The sequence below is a fragment of the Anolis carolinensis genome, chromosome 2, assembly GCF_035594765.1.
Source record: "Anolis carolinensis isolate JA03-04 chromosome 2, rAnoCar3.1.pri, whole genome shotgun sequence".
NCBI lineage: Eukaryota > Metazoa > Chordata > Lepidosauria > Squamata > Dactyloidae > Anolis > Anolis carolinensis.
In genome coordinates, this window is record NC_085842.1 from 180,272,482 (window position 1) to 180,289,445 (window position 16,964).

At 42.2% G+C, this 16,964-nt stretch overlaps 2 protein-coding genes across 4 annotated transcripts in view; one reads left to right on the forward strand and one right to left on the reverse strand.

Annotated features, from left to right (window-relative positions):
- The window catches only part of g6pd (glucose-6-phosphate dehydrogenase), a 42,204-nt gene extending 41,412 nt beyond the window's left edge, over positions 1-792 (forward strand). For all 3 annotated transcript variants that reach the window (XM_003216911.3, XM_008103931.3, XM_062971231.1), the window contains exon 13: positions 187-792. In XM_003216911.3, coding sequence (XP_003216959.2) covers positions 187-277 — 91 coding nt within the window. In that variant the 3' untranslated portion in view covers positions 278-792. The remainder of the gene's footprint in view (positions 1-186) is intronic.
- LOC100566923 (ceramide kinase) overlaps positions 29-16,964 on the reverse strand; it is a 29,270-nt gene continuing 12,334 nt past the window's right edge. Inside the window, exons 2-13 of the mRNA XM_062971232.1 lie at positions 16,318-16,425; positions 13,921-14,046; positions 12,052-12,180; positions 11,867-11,930; positions 7,621-7,766; positions 7,364-7,438; positions 6,427-6,579; positions 5,378-5,483; positions 5,185-5,267; positions 3,016-3,215; positions 2,057-2,253; positions 29-1,306 (exon numbers count right to left, since the gene is read on the reverse strand). Coding sequence (XP_062827302.1) covers positions 1,243-1,306; positions 2,057-2,253; positions 3,016-3,215; positions 5,185-5,267; positions 5,378-5,483; positions 6,427-6,579; positions 7,364-7,438; positions 7,621-7,766; positions 11,867-11,930; positions 12,052-12,180; positions 13,921-14,046; positions 16,318-16,425 — 1,451 coding nt within the window. The 3' untranslated portion in view covers positions 29-1,242. The remainder of the gene's footprint in view (positions 1,307-2,056; positions 2,254-3,015; positions 3,216-5,184; positions 5,268-5,377; positions 5,484-6,426; positions 6,580-7,363; positions 7,439-7,620; positions 7,767-11,866; positions 11,931-12,051; positions 12,181-13,920; positions 14,047-16,317; positions 16,426-16,964) is intronic.

Here is a 16,964-nt window from a genome sequence, read left to right on the forward strand (position 1 = left end):
AACAGCATGTTGGTCAGTTTGCCAATAATTCATTTTGCTTCAATAATTTATTTTGCAATCAGTCAGTATGGCAACAAACTGTAATTAGCCTAAACCTGTGAAAAGTTGTGAAAGAGAAAAACTAGTTAGTGTGTTTACCTGTGCCCCCACTTTTCAGTACTAACTTGCAGTCCTTTTATTTTCTAGTCGTGGGCCCAAGGAAGCTGATGAGCTGATGAAGGAGGTTGGATTCCAGTATGAAGGCACTTACCGCTGGGTCAACCCTCACAAGCTGTGAAGGCTGCCAGCAGAGGTGGTCTTGCTTGGGGTGGCGACACTTCCTTTCTTCTGCTCCACTCCTTTCCGCAAAAGCCAAGCTGGTTCTGCCCGCCAATGGGCTGTCCTGCAGATCGCACCTGCAAAGTGGGTCTCTCATCCTAGGAGTACCTGCTGGGTGTTGGCTCCAGTGCACTCCCCAGTATCGCTTGGGTTTCTTTGTGGGTGGTGAGGGCCGGCTACCAGCCCTCTCCTTTGTCCTCCTCATGGACCTTGTACACGGCAGGTACCTCCGTTGTCCAGTTTCTCCTACAGAACTGGCAGCAAGTGGACCAGATGCCCCATTCCAACTCCTGCTTCTCTAAGGGGAAGCCTCTTGGAGTGTGGCGATGGGTTCCTCTCAGACCACACATTTTCCCAGCTGCTCTGTCAATTGCACTAGTTCTGCTATTGCTGCATTACTTGTAACATTCCTGTTCGTTCTGCTTTTCAATTTTGTATGCATTGCTGTTCTGCAAATGGAAACATTTACCAATATTCCTTGTCATTGTATTTCTTTGGATTAGCCAAACCTGATAGAAGACTACTCTGCCTGCAGCAAGCAGGGCTAGATCTTCATTTAGATTGACACTGGATTCCCACTGTGGCTGAATTACATAGCTGGTAATGAAATCCATCGGTAGTGAAACCCTTCGGGTCTTTAGAGCCACACTGCTGCCTCTTTTCAGCTGAGAACAGTAAGTAAAGTAAAGGCTGGTAGTTGACACTTCTACAACTGAATAGGAAAGTCCATGACTAGTCCCCTTTGCTTGTGGAGTTTTGCACACACTGGTGCAGGCATGCCATCCTGGCTGGGTCTTCTGCGATTTATACCTGAAAGATACTCAGGCAGTGGCTTTCTGATGGCTGAGGCCTCGTGAATCCTCTGCAGCAGCCATACTGTTGTGCTACCTTTCTGTTCAGAAAGGCTCTTCTTAGCAAAGGCTTCTACGAGGTGCAGGGTGCCTGTTCAATGCCCCGGGCAAAGAGATGGATGAGGCTCTTGTGCACTCTGAGGAGAGAAAGAGCAAAGGGGTTAAGCAGGGACTTTCAGTCTATGTCATAATTTCTAGCATGACCCAAGTCCTTGGGGAGAACCTGCTGGCCATATCAAGCCTTTCTTTCTCTTTCTGACCACTCACAGCTTTGCCTCTTTGTAGTGGCAGTCCTGGTCCCCATTAGTTTCTGCTATTGATACTTCTAGGATAGGCGAAGTGCACCCCACTGCAGCCCCTGATGAATCCTCTGCCAAAGCCTTTAATTTTTTTAAAGTCCTAGTGAGTTTTCAATTGAAAACTTGCCATATCAAAACCAACTGCAATACAGTATCTTACTCTCCCACTCCCTTAAAGCAGTGGTTTTCAACCTGGGGTCCCCAGATGTTTTTGGCCAACAGCTCCCAGAAATCCCAGCCGGTTTACCAGCTGTTAGGATTTCTGAGAGTTGAAGGCCAAAAACATCTGGGGACCCAGGTTGAGAACCACTGCCTTAAAGAAAGAAGAAGAAAGAAAATTTGACCCTACTTAGTTCAGATGGAGGCTGAAGGTGACACGATATCACTCCTGATGTGTTGAAATGCAATGATCCAGCTCACTCTGCAGATACTCATCGATGTCTAGAGTACCCAAACCAAAATGGAAGGAGCCACAGTTCTTCATTCAGATCTAGCCTACCAACTCCAATCCTGTGGGGTATTGTACCTCCACCAGTGCCCCACCAATTCAGCAGCACAACCCTTGCCACACTCAATCAAAGGCTCTACCTGATGCTTATGTCCGGATAATTCAAGGTCTCGCCATCACAGGTCCAGCAGCTCACAGGTGCCTTCACTTGACACGCTTTTCTGCAGAGCCCCTTGGATTCTTGCACAGTTGCCTCCCCTTCCTCACAGTCCTCTACTTTTGAGGAGGTAAAGCGAACAGCCCGGACCCGATACACACTCACAAAGGGCAGATCAAACTGAGGAAAACATAAAAGCTTCTTCAGCAAAAGAAACCCAGACTGGAATAGTTCTGATGTTGTTAGTTAGATGTTGCACCATTGTGGGAGCCCTCTATTTCAGCTGCCTGCCAAAAAGTGATGTGCTGCTGCAAGAAGGCTGAAGGCATCAGCCCTGTCCTACCCATCAGCAGCTTGGAAGTCCTTCTTTTGGTGCTTCTGGAAAGGTAGTTTTTGGGGTGGGTGAGTGGCATTGCAAGACAGACCTCTGTTGTTGTAGCTACATCTCCTGATGCACTCTCTCCAATTCTGCTTGTGCATACGGCCAAAATCTTGCTCTTGTTCTCCAAATGTTTCAGACCACAAGTCCCTCTAGTCGTTACTACTAACTATGCTATGTGGGTGTGATCGATCATCACCACAAGACTGTTTGAATTTTGCTTAGTGCAGGGTCTACCAGTCTATACAAAATACCTGCATACAGTTTACATTGAGACAGGGCTTCATCAACTGCGGAACTAAGATTTCTATTTTAGTGATGCATTTGGGGAAAAAGGTGGATAGATGTACAAGTGAATGTGTTTTCAGTAAAAGACATTCAGGTTGTAAGATGAAAATAGGAGGATTTCTTTCCAGATTGGAAAACAAATATACATGTTCATGTTTGTTTTTAAACTGCATGCAACTCTATCCAGAGCTGTGGCTATGAGGGTGAAATTGCTGGCTTTTAAAGACTCAAGAAGTAAAGAGAAGGGGAGTCTGGTTGGAAGCAGCTAGCCATACCTGGTCTGAGCAATTGGTGTGGCGAGTTAGATGCCGCAAGAAGGAGAACGTGGGGCATTCGTGCACCAGGATGAGGTCGGCCGTTCCATCAGCCAAATGGGCACAAGGTGAGAGACCCTCGGGGCTCTTAGGGCAGGCGCTGCTCATGCTTGTCAAATTGACGGCTAGGAAGCGACCCTGGACTCGCTGCCATTCACCATCTGCAGAGGAAAACCAACAAGGAAGAGTACAGTAAGGGAGTGCTTATACTGCCTGGTTTTTGATGTGTCTGAGGAGCTGCTGAGACAATAGAGCTCCAATGTAAGTTCCCTATTCTTGTTATTAAGTAAGGAAGTCCTTCTTCTATTACTTCCCAGGTACTACAGCCAAGCCCTGGCATTTAAAGGCTATTTTCAGGAGTAAGCTCTGACTCATTTATTAAATCCTTCTGTCAGGAGATTACGAACAACAACAAAATCCCCATGTGCATAGAATAGGCAATTGATTCCTACTGTGAACTATCATAGGGAAAGAACTGCACCATAGTTTGCTCAGCTCAGAAATGGGGGTACCCCAGTAAAGTCTTTTCCTGACCCACTTCCTCAGAAAAATTGTGGCAGGCAGCTAACTGGTTTAATCTACTGCCACCATACTTGCAGAAGAAGGTACACAGTTTGCATTTGAGGTCATGGCAGAAATGTAAACACAGCAAATGGACAATAAAATATGGGAGTCAGGCCTCGCATAGCTATATCAGAGATTAGACATTGTTTCTTTAAAAAAAGGCTTCTAGGCATTTTGAAAAATGGCAAAGTAGAGACACGTGGGCAAGTGCAACTTAAGCGCCTGCCCTAGATGTGTCTGCCTAGATGTCTTCCTTAAGAATAAAAGGCATAGCTATGACAATGTTCTTTTCTCAGATCTCTTAGAACAGATTAGAATATTTTAAAAATCACATCTGACTTATCAAAGCACAAGCACAAGGTCTGTGTAATTCCATGTTGTGAATTGTAAAACAAAAAACAACAAAAAACTACCAAATTTTGCACCATATAAATGCTGAATAGTTCTATCGTTTTTGCAGTAACGAGGACCAGTAACTCATGTTTTAATTAATAAAAAAGGCAAATACATATGTTTTGTATAATTCCCCACTTCAATTCTACTAGAATGCAATATATAACAGAACTGTTATGTGGTCCATAAGACACACAAAGGGTCGTAGTCAGAAAAAAATATCGGGGGGGGGGGGGAGGGGGTTGAAACTTTATTTTAGCAAATCATGAGTACTTCCATAACACAAAATAATTTAGAAATCAGGCTTCATTGATAAATTTCAGTGGACACTCAAAACGGATAAACTTCAGTGGTCACTCATGAGGATTTGGTTAACCAGTTAAAATTCATGAGTAAACCAGGGTTTTTTTTAAAAAACCTGAAAAATTTTGGAAGGGGGAGCTGAATCCCTAACTCCCCCTCCTTAGCTACTGCCCTGGACACACAGTACCAGTTGAAACAGGGTTGAGATGCATATCCCTATCAATTGTAATGTACATTCTAACCTGTAGAATGGACTAGATGGCCCATGTGGTCTCTTCCAACTCTACTATTCTATGATTCTATGATTCTGTATTATTTTTATATCCATTAATTAAAAAGGCAGTATCTGTTTTTAAAGCAAGCAAGAGATATTTTATCCCCTCATCTATTCCACTGCATTTAATTCACACATATAATGTGACCACTATTCTACACACTCATGGTTCTGGTTTTAGAGGATTAGAACTGAATGAAACAACTAACCTGAGATTCAGGATGTTTCAGTTCTCTGTTCAGTCCTAAGGCCTACATTAGTGTTTACAGCTCTATGTCTCTAATCATATGTCACTGTACGTTTACTTGATCATTTCTACCCAGTCTCAATCCCAACTAGTAAATTGCACACCAGTTGCAATGGCTACTTCTATTTGTTGTGTGCCTTTGAGTCATTTCTGACTAATGATGACCCAAAGGTGCGCCTAGAATGGCTTTCGTTTTTGGGGGATAAGAAGATATTTGCCACTGCTTTCCTGAGAGAATGACTTTCCCCAAAGTCACCCTGTGGATTTCACAGCATAGCAAGGATTCAAATCTTGGCTCCAGAGGAACGCTCAAATGATTATACCACATTGGGTCTTCTAGCCCTATTACCTATAGATTGCTCAATCACAGGTAGTTTTTCTTCCTTGCTTCCAGGTGACAGATTTCTACTGGAGTCTGAGCACACCATGCAGCTGAAAAAGAAAGATGCAGATGTTACAGGATGTTCTAGTCCCCTTTCTACCACTAAGCGTTACCTTTATCCTTTCAGCTGCTCCAACTGACACAGCTCCCCTCTACCTACCCTGAGCGGCAGCGCTGCTTATCCCGTGGGTTGGACTCCTCTGTCTTAGCCAACTGGAACTCCACTGTGCCTTCATAGCTGCGGTTGCTTAGTACTGCCTTGGCTCCTGGGGGAATGATAAAGACAGGCTAGTAGCTTGAAAATTTCATGTCCTTTCATTTTGGAGAAATCTGACGAATGCCATATTCTAAGGATCTCAATAGCTACCTAGCTACACAAACTTTGTGGCAAACACTAAATTACCCACCAATCACATTTATTGTCATGGACATAAGCACATAAGAGGTGTTGTTTGTATTTTCAAGGATCCTTCCACAACTACCAAAGGACTATCCTGGCACAGAGGGTTGCTGCATTCCTTGCAAAGTAGTAAGATCTTTCATATTATTGATCTTGTTGTTGTTATGCGCCTTCAAGCTGTTTCTGACTACTTCTTCTTCATTCACTCAGTCGTTTCCGACTCTTCGTGACCTCACGGACCAGTCCACGCCAGAGCTCCCTATTGGCCGTCACCGCTCCCAGCTCCTTCAAGGTCAAGGCATTCACTTCAAAGATAGCATCACATCCATCTTGCCCTTGGTCGGCCTCTCTTCCTTTTTCCTTCCATTTTCCCCAGCATCATGATCTTTTCCAAGCTTTCCTGTCTTCTCATGATGTGGCCAAAATACTTCATCTTTGCCTCTAATATCCTTCCCTCCAGTGAGCAGCCGGGCATTATTTCCCGGAGGATACACTGGTTGGATCTTCTTGGGATCCAAGGCACTCAGGCATTCTGACTTATGGTAACCCTAAGGAGAACCTATCACGGGGTTTTATGCAGATGAGTGTGTGTGAATTTCCCAGGTTTGCCCAGTTTGCTTCCATGGTTGAGCGGGAAATCAAATCCTGGTCATCAGAGTTGTAGTCCAACACTTAAACCATTACACCATGCTGGCTCTGCTACTGGGCTGCTGGTCCCTTTCACGATTAACGAAAAGGATTTCAGTCTGCCACATTCACAGCATGCTTTCCCTACATCATTGTACACTTCTCTCCCCATCCAACTCTACCTGCATATGTGTAGCGCACTGGACCCATCCAACGGTGCTTCTCGCTAGTGCTGACGACGTCACCATAGAAGCCATAACCAACGAGGGAGACCGAGTAGCGCAGGCGCTTTCCATTGTGCCAAATGCTGCAGACATCAAGGGGCTGGGCGTCTCCTGGAAATCATAAGGAATGGCTGATGAAGCCTAAAGACTACAAAGTGAATGCCTTCTTCCCCCAAAGCGGTGCAGTCTTCCGCACATGTATGACTTTTCATCAGCAAAAAGGAACCTCAGGTGGTGAAGTGGATTAAACCCTTGTGCTGGCAGGACTGATGACTTCAAGGTTGGGTTGCTGACCTGAAGGTTGCCGGTTCGAATCCAATCCGGGGAGAGCGTGAATTAGCTCACTTTATCAGCTCCAGCTCCATGTGGGGACATGAGAGAAGCCTCCCACAAAGATGGGAAAAATATCAAAACATCTGGGCATCCCCTGGGCAACATCCTTGCAGACGGCCAATTCTCTCATACCAGAAGCGACTTGCAGTTTCTCAAGTCACTCCTGACATGAAAAAAGGCAAAAAGGGAGAAAAAGCATGCATCTTTACTAACCAGTGAGATCTTAGATCTGTGCTTGTATTTCTCAGCAGCACAGTTATGTCTCCCACATCCTTACGAACTCATATGGTCCGCCTATATGTGTATGTGAAGATGAAATTGCTAAAGGAGACACACAAGTTTCTCTCTGGCCTCCTGAACTAGGCAAAGCGAGCACAAACTCTGTTTTAGTAGAGGTATGTGGTTATATCTAGTTCTCAAACTGCCTTCAGTCCAGAAGGATCATCTGAAAAAACAACTTTCCCTGCAAAGACAAAGGTCAATGATCCATCCTCTACTGAGCTGAATATTATGGAATTTATTGGGGAGGTGGGATAAAGGGTAAAGAGTGAAGAAGAAGCACCTATGATGATGTGCAGAGCAGAGGTGACAGGGTCGTTTGTTCCTACAGTAGCAAAGCACACACAGTCTGTAGAACCTGGAGGTAGAAATGAAAGACAACATAAAAAGGACAGCTTGCACTCCTGTCTGCATTTCCCTTTTTCCAGAAATGGGCAGAAGTAAATCTTAAATATGTCCCAATCCTGCTTTATTGTACTTCACTGTCAACTTTGGTCCACAGCTTCCAAAAGGAAAGTCCCTGTTTCCCAGTCCCCTTACCTGCAGGTATGATCCCAATTCTCAGTCTTGGGGATAGTAGCTCTGCCTCAATGTCATCCTCCGGAACCCCTGCTTTTCTTTGTGTCCGGTCGAGCAAGGCATGCATGATCTCATTGAAAGTACCATCGCCCCCGACACTCACCAACCTGTGGGATTCAAGAATGTAAGGTGGACTAAGTTTCCCTTGTGGCTGATGTTTAAATTTTTTATAATTGTGCATGTTTTTTGTCTATTGTTGTGTTTTATATTGCTATTGTTTTTATTCGGGCTTGGCCCCATGTAAGCCGCCCTGAGTCCCCTTTGGGGAGATAGAGGCAGGGTATAAAAAAAAGTTATTATTATTATTATTATTATTGTGGCTCCTGAAAATCAAACAGATTGATTCAGATTGTTTCCTCTGCCAAGCGAGTAGAACTATTAATAGGATACTGCATGATATTGAGCTACACACAAGGAAATATCCCCTAGGATAAATCATAGGCATTTTATATGCTTTGTAGAATTAGGGGACAAATGTGTTCTTGATCTGACCCTTAAGATCCTATATTGTTGCATGACTTCAAGTTATTTCTGACTTATGGTGATTATACAGTGAACCAGCCACAGAATTTTCTTGGCAAGAGAAAGGGAGTTTGCCACTGCCTTTCCTATGAGGTTCAGAGAATGTGATTTGCCCAAGATCACCACGTGGGTTTCTGTGGCTGAATGAGGATTCAAACCCTGGTCTCCAGAACACAGAGTTCAAAACTCAAGCCACTACACCATGTTGGCCCTCTTTTTTGGGATGTAGAATATTTATTGTAGGGAGAAAACTTCAATATACAAGGGGAATGTGTTAATTTTTTCACAATTCTGTCTTATCTTTTTTTTGTGAAGGCACTCAAGGCAGTTTTCCTGGTATTCATAGATATAGGGTAAATGTAAAGGTTTTCCCTTGACATTAAGTCCAGTCGTGTCTGACTCTGGGGGTTGGTGGTCATCTCCATTTCTAAGCTGAAGAACCGGCATTGTCTGTAGATGTCTCCAAGGTCATGTGGCTGGCATGAGCGCCATTACCTTCCCACTGGAGCGGTACCTATCGATCTACTCACATTAGCATGTTTTCGAGCTGGCAGGTTGGCCGAAGCTGGGGCTAACAGCGGGAGCTCACTCTGCTACCCAAATTTGAACTGCTGACCTTTTGGTCAGCAAGTTCAGCAGCTCAGCGGTTTAATCTGCTGCGCCACTGAGGGCTCCATTCATAGATATAGATAGTTGATTTTGTCTACAATCCATTGCCACTGTGATGGGCCCAGAAAGAAAGTGAAATTGGTAGCATAGTGCACCACAGAGATTCTGGTATTTACATGTTGCAGTAATTCTCTACTAGAAGATTTTGTACAAAATTCCCTCAACTCATTTTTGAAGTCATGATATATTCATGTCTTTGCAGATTCCTGCTGAATTATGTAAAATGTAACCTTTATTTGCAAATATGGCTGGAACATTGATATTCCAACTTCGTTCGGGAACAACAACTGATCCACAACCTGAACTTCTTTAGGTAAAACTTAATTTCTAGGAAAGCCACCTCTGAGAAATTAGACTTGACATTTTTCATGCGTTGACAGTACTTGGTGACAGATGGCAAATACTTGGAAAATCTCCCCATTTCTGATTACCTGAATTCTATACACGGCAAGGTCCGGTTATAAAATTGATTGCAGAAATGAACCCTGAGTGGATGAAGCTTAATCTTTGCATTTGGGGCCAGCTAGGATCAATGTAGTGTAGTACAGTGTTCCCTCACTACTTCGCAGTTCACTTTTCGTGGATTCACTGTTTCGTGGTTTTTCAATAAACTCTAAAAGACCATTATATATAATAAAAAATTACAATTTACAGCCTAAGGAAGGGAGGAAGGAGAAGCCAAAGGGAGAGAAAAGGAGCCCAAGCGGCAGCGGGAGGAAAAGGAGGCAATTTATCAACACACAATTGGTTGATAAAGACTTAAAATAGTATATAACTACTAAAATAATGTATAAATATTAAAATAAATATAGTGCCCCTACTTCGCGGATTTTCACATATTGCAGGTGGTCCTGGAACCTAACCCCCACGATAAGTGAGGGAACACTGTAGTTTGAATGTTAGAATGCTCTGGAGACAGGAACTGATTCCCCTCTTGGCCATGGAAACTCACTGGGTAACCTTGAAAGAGTCACGTATTGCCAGGTCCAGAAAATCCTGTGACAGGGTTGCCTTAGGGTTGACAAAGTCAGAAACAGTTTGAAGGCACACAACAACAACAACAAAAGGGCCTGTATACCCTAAGCCAGGGTGTCAAGCTCATTTTCATCTAGGGCCAACATCAGTCTTTAGGTTTCTTTTCAAGGGCTGTTGAATCCATGGATGGAGAATCTGTAGATATAGAAGGCCAAATACATTTTTAACATAGCGTGTCATGGATCTGTATCCAATGTGTTCAAGACACCAGAATACCTCCATGCTACTAAAGTTCTGCAATCTCACATAGCGGTTGGTGTTCTTTAGTTTTTACCCAATTTGGGGTCCCCAGATGTTATTGAATGACACCTCCCATCACTTTTGACCATCCATGATGTTGACTGTGGATAATGAGAACTGCATCCCTATCCTTGGGAAAAGGCTAGAGGACATTTAGTATTCAGACATCATAGCTACAAGCTTTATATGTAAATCCAGACCCCGTTATCCAGAGAGACCAAACTGTAGCCTTCCAGATGTTACTGTATCACAACTCCCATCAGCTCTTTCACGATGTCTAATGCTGAGGAATTCATGAGTTGTAGTTCAGAATCTAGAAGAGGGCCACATAAAATGACATGGAGGGCTAGATGCGGCCTGTAGGCCTTGAGTTAATACATGTGCCCTAAAGCACCAGATCATATCTGATTTTGGAAGCTAACCAGGGTCAGCCTTGGTTAGCATTTGAATGGGCCGGACTGTGGCGCAGCTGGTTAGTAGCCAACTGCAATAAATCACTAATGACCGAGAGGTCATGAGTTCAAACCAGCCCGGGTCGGATTGAGTGCCCAACCAATTAAAAAAAATAGCCTAGCTCGTTGTTGACCTAAGCAACCCAAAAGATAGTTGCATCTATCAAGTAGGAAATTTAGGTACTGCTTATGCGGGGAGGCTAATTTAACTACCGTATATACTCGAGTATAAGCCGACCCGATTATAAGCCGAGGCACCTAATTTTACCACAAAAACTGGGAAAACTTATTGACTCGAGTATAAGATGAGGGTGGGAAATGCAGCAGCTATGGGTCAAATTCAAAAATAAAAATAGATATTAATAAAATTGCATTATTTGAGGCATAAGTAGGTTAAATGTTTTTAAATATTTATATAAAACTGTAATTTAAGATAATAATAAGACTTTAATAAGATAAGACTCTGAATACTTATATACTCAAGTATAAGCCGACCTGAATAGAAGCCGGCCAGGACCCTCACTCGAGTATAAGCTGAGGAGAGCTTTTTCAGCCCTAAAAAAGGGCTGAAAAACTAGGCTTATACTTGAGTATATACAGTAATTTACGACATCATAAAAATCCTCCAGCAGTGTGGAAGAATAAGGAAGTATTCCATCAAGGACTTGGTGTCACAGTGCATGATGAAGCAGCAGCTCCCCCTGTGGCTGGAATTGAGCATACCTTCAAGGAGCCAAAGCTGGAAAATGTTTGTGTCTTTGTCTCTGTCTGTATGTCATATGTGTAATGGCACTGAATGTTTGCCATGTATATGTACATAGTGATCCACCCTAAGTCCCCTTCGGGGGAGAACGACGGAATATAAATACTACAAATAAATAAATGGGATATTTCTAACAAATATCAGGGACTATAGGCTATATTTCAGAGGAAGGAACTGATAAAACCACCTCTGATTATTCCTTGCCTTTAAAAAGCCATATGAAATTCATAGGGTCAACATGTTTTGTTTTGTTATGAATTGTTTTGTAGATTGTTTTATATGAATTGTTGTCTTTACATTGTTTTTAGGCATTGAATTTTTGCCTATTTAATGTAAGCCGCTTTGAATCCCCTTGGGGAGAAAGGCGGGGCAAAAGTGATGTAAATAAATAAATAAATAAACTAACAGATTACATGAAAGCGTATACGCAAAGGGATACAGACAGGGTGGATGAGGAACGTGAGGCCTAAAAGACATCAGAGAGCAGTATATAGGTGCAGGCAAGCCCACAGAAGGAATCCCTTACCCATCAAAATCACAGAGATCTTGCTCCAGGATGTAGTCACGAGCCTCTTTAGCACGGCAGGTCTCTGAGAAGATGGGGGAGAAGAAGGAAAGAGAACCACATTCATTATATAATTATTGGGGGCATCATGTTGCAAGAAAAGGGAGAGGAAGATGGGACTGGTGCAGAAGACAAATGGTACTCACCCACAACTTGAACATAAATCCCAGCCAGGGTGAAAAGCGGGGCCACTTGAGTTTGATAGATCTCCACTGCCTGCTTACGGCCCCCAACTGGGTTGATGAAGACAAGAAGCGTCCTGGGTCGTGTAATCCCTGAAGCAGAGGGAGAGAAAACATAGGAGCTGTACACAGAATGTCACTAAGGTCCATTGACCTCACTGTCATAGTAATCACATGTCTTTGGGAGGATAGTTCAGGACATTAAGAAACAGCCCTCCTCTGTTACACATCCAGCAACTGGGATTTAGGAAAACAAATAAACTCTCAGCCTTGGTTTTGTAATTTTTTTCCAGATCTCTCCTGCATTTTCATCCCATCCTTTGTTCATATCAGATTATGAGATACATTTTTTAATTCTCACATTCATGTCTACATATGTTTTTCTGAATCCATACACTTGTGTACTGTTCACCACTGACCAAAGTGTGATTGCACATATTTTTCAACTATATGTATTTTTAGCCATTCTCATTTTTAAATGCAGATTTGCATATCAGATTTCTCCCAAATGTACCACAAGACATGCAAAAGTGTGGCAACTTCCACACAGCTGCATAAAATCCATATTGTACTGGATTATATGGCAGCATGGACTCAGATAATCCAGTTCAATGCAGATATTTGCCTTGATATTCTGGGTCATATGGCTGTGTGGAAGGGGCCTGTGTAATAAAAAAAACATACTTTTTATTGCACTGAATATTGGAAGGTGCAAAACTGATACTTTCATCAAGCACTGTTACTCGAATTGAATTCTCTTCTACCCATATTTAGAGATACATTGCTTTGGCCCAGTTTGTTCTTGTTCATTCTTGTTTTGGTTTTAAATTATGTTTTACTATGTTTTGTTGCTATTTTAGTATTTTATTATACTGTATTACTGTGTATAATTGTGTTTTTATCTTGACGTATTTTATCTGCCGATGATGTATGTATTTTATTTTGGTTTGTTGTAATTAACTGGGCTTGGCCCCATGTTAGCCGCCCCGAGTCCCTTTGGGGAGATGGAGGTGGGGTACAAAATAAAGAAGTAGTTGTTGTTGTTATTCTAAACATGGAAATTCCACTTAGCTCAATCTACAAGTGTGACAAAGGTAGGGATTTGATGTAAAGCCACTACTGAACTTCAAAATGTATTTATAGTGCTATACTAACTTTAGTAAAGGTAAAGGTTTCCCCTGATGTTAAATCCAGTCGTGTCTGACTCTGGGGGTTGGTGCTCATCTCCATTTCTAAGCCGAAGAGCCGGCATTGTCCATAGACACCTCCAAAGTCATGTGGCTGGCATGACTGCATGGAGCGCCGTTACCTTCCCGCCAGAGCAGTACCTATTGATCTACTCACATTTGCAGAAGCTGGAGCTAACAGTGGGTGCTCACTCCGCTCTCCGGATTCGAACCTGTGACCTTTTGGTCTGCAAGTTCAGCAGCTCAGCGCTTTAACACGCTATGCCACCAGGGGCTCCATACTAACTTTGGACTAGTTGAATCAAGAGTTAGTGGTTCCCTTTGAAATCATTCCCTATTCTCTTTAGATGCCGCTTGCCTTTGCCATGGCAACTATGCCATGTCTAATCCTAAAACTTTCAGGATCCCTCCACTGTTCCTTACAATACACTTTCATGTTTATGAATAAAAGATCACATTTCTTTAAACCCTGCAAACACCACTTTGGAATGGTTACCCCACTTCAAAACGGCAAGACCCTCAAAACACCAAAACATGACTGAAAATATTTGATGCCACTTCTAGTCACCAAAAGGAGCCAAATATGGGGCAATGGGACACACTGGGCTTTGAAGTATGCCCCTGTGGGCCTTAAAGGAAAACCAACCATGGTAGTGAATCCAGATCTGGAGAGAATTGACCCAGCGCACTGCCAGCTGAGACTGAGGTGGGGCAGTAAATTCCATTGAGGCCAGGCTCCAACGCTCTTGCTTCTCCCGCTGGACAAAGAACACTGTGAGAACAAGGAGGAAATGGTTGACACGAGAACCGGAGAGGAATCAAGCAACACAAAACAATTCAAAAAGCTTACATGAAGGAATAGTCCAGTTAAAAAAACAAAAACAAATGCTCTGAAATGGTGCACATATTGAGTTTGCATTCAAAATCTTATCATTTGCAGTTACAATATTGTGTTTTCTTTGTTGCATCTGAGGAATGTAGGATTAGGACCCTACATGTTGCTTCTTAATTATCTTCCTTCAGCCAATAGGTACAGTGAGAAACAAGGGATAAGAATTGGGGTGTTGTGTGGTTTCCGGGTTGTATGGCTGTATTCTAGCAACATTTTCTCCTGATGTTTCACCTGCATCTGTGGCTGGCATCTTCAGAAGATCTGATGGTGGTAAAGCAAGTGGAGTGTATATACCTGTGGAATGTCCAGAGTGGGAGACATTTCTCATTGTAAAGGGTGCAAGCTTGATTTATGTTAATGTGGGATTTGTGTATTGATAGTGTTTAAATACAATTTGTGCCTTGCCTGTATTGCAATTGATTGCATCATCCAGAATGTACCATAGTGTGGAAAGAGTTAATTGCCAAGAAGCTATGATGACCTTGATGTGTGGCTGGAACTAGGGAGTTACCAGACACAAGTGTTTGTTATTTATTGTTATAATTGTATTATTTTACTTTGTTTAATAATGTGTTATTATGTTGTTATGTAATGTTTGTGTTGTTTTTATGACTGGAAACTGCCCGGAGTCCCATCCGGGAGATAGGGCAGTATATAAATAAAGTTTATTATTATTATTATTATTATTATTATTATTATTATTATTATTATTATTATCATCATCATCATCATCATTATTGTGCAAACTAATTGCGTCAGTTCAGTTGAGTTCTGTCTGCCTAGAGTCAAGTCCTGTGTTCATCTGTCATCTGTTAGTCTGTTTGTGTTGATACAGTAAAACTTTGTAAATAGTTTTACCAACGTCTCTGAGTGTCTCTTCGTTCTGCGCTCCACTGATTCCATCCAACTACTGCTGCGCTGCAAATACTCTGACAATTTATCAGAGTATTTCACCCATTAGCACAGTGATTCTCAACTTGTGGGTCCCCAGATGTTTTGGCCTTCAACTCCCAGAAACCCTAACAGCTGGTAAACTGGCTGGGATTTCTGGGAGTTGTAGGCCAAAACACCTGGGAACCCACAGGTTGAGAACCACTGCATTAGCCTATGAGTAACCATGAAGACAGCATAGTCAACTAGTGAGGGCATCTGCAAAGAAGTAGCCTGGTCTTTGTTCCCTTTGAATTGTTTGCTACCTAGAGACATCCGTTGTCTGAGTGGTGTTCACTAGCCTTTGGTTGCTTACTGCCTGGAGATCTCCTGTGTCTGGGTGGTGTTCATTAATCATTGTCAGGGATAAGAACTGCTTGAAGCAATGAATTTAATGTCTACCTTTTAGTATTCTACAGAAACACATTTAATACTCAACTGCCCTGAGTCCCCGTACTGGGTGAGAAGGGCGGGGAATAAATGCTGTAATAAATAAATAAATTTACAGTAGAGTCTTGCTTATCCAACATAAACGGGTGACAGAACGTTGGATAAGTGAAAATGTAGGATAATAAGGAGGGATTAAGGAAAAACCTATTAAACGTCAAATTACTTATTTTACAAATTACTTATTTTACAAATTAAGCACCAAAGCATCATGTTTTACAACAAATCTACAGAAAAAGCAGTTTAGTACATGGTAACATTATGTAGTAATTACTGTATTTATGAATTTAGCATCAAAACATTGCTGTACATTGAAAAGATTGACTACAAAAACATTGACTCCTAAAAGGTAGACTGTGTTGGATAATACAGAACGTTGGATGAGTGAAGGTTGGATGAGACTCTACTGTATGTCCTTTTAACTTTTGCTCTGGTCCTTCATGAAGACTAGAGCCTGAAGCCGAGGGTTAGAGTTTCCTAGTTGGCATCAGATTCGCTTAATTTGTAATGATTTATAAGGCCTTTAGCTTAATGGCTTTTGACTAGAAACAGCATTTAATACATTACGAATCCTTGGCAGATTCAGTCTTATTTTAAAAACTGCCAATGACTAAGATTCTGAGGCTGCTATTGGAAGTATATTCCATTGTTGGGAATTCTGCTTCAGATTTAAATTTACTGTTTGACCTTTCAAGACGCATTTCGCGTTCCTTAGTATGGTAACGGACCATGCAGACTCCCACAAAACTACCTGTTTTGACATATCCTGCTCACCAGTGAAACAGTTTTCATCTTTTTCTTGGACGGTGGCTTTCTGTCCACTGCTGGCTGCTCCAAGTCTCACAGTAACCATCTCCTGGATGGGAATCGAGAATCCCTGGACTGAAAAATAGAAAGAGGGGGGAAAAGACAATATATATATATATATATATGGTATAAAATCTGTCTTGTTTTTAAAGAAAAGTTACATTTTGAAGTAAGTGTACACTGAAACATTAAAAATACCATTTGTTTTGCTCTCAGAATGTACACAGTACACCATATCCAAATTTTCCCTGGTCACCCATTTGCCATTTTGGCAAGCCACTGTGAAAAAATGGTTGGGGTTTGTCAAAGGCATGAGGTTTGTATAGGATCAAGAGAAATAACCAAACCTGTGTGAAGAGTTTAAAGTTTTACTGCTGATTAGCACTGAAAAATATGGCAAGAAAATAGAAGAATTCTGATTATTTCTAACTACCTTTCTTTCCTTTCCCATTCTAGACTGTGGCTAAGCGTCACTATCTTCGTATTTTGCCAATGAGAACAACCACACGAGAACCACCACACGTGGTGCAGACTCCTGGAGACATGCAGATTCATGGACAGGTCCCAAAAATGCCAGAAGGGCACTCCATATGTAGGGAAGGGCTCCTTTCAGT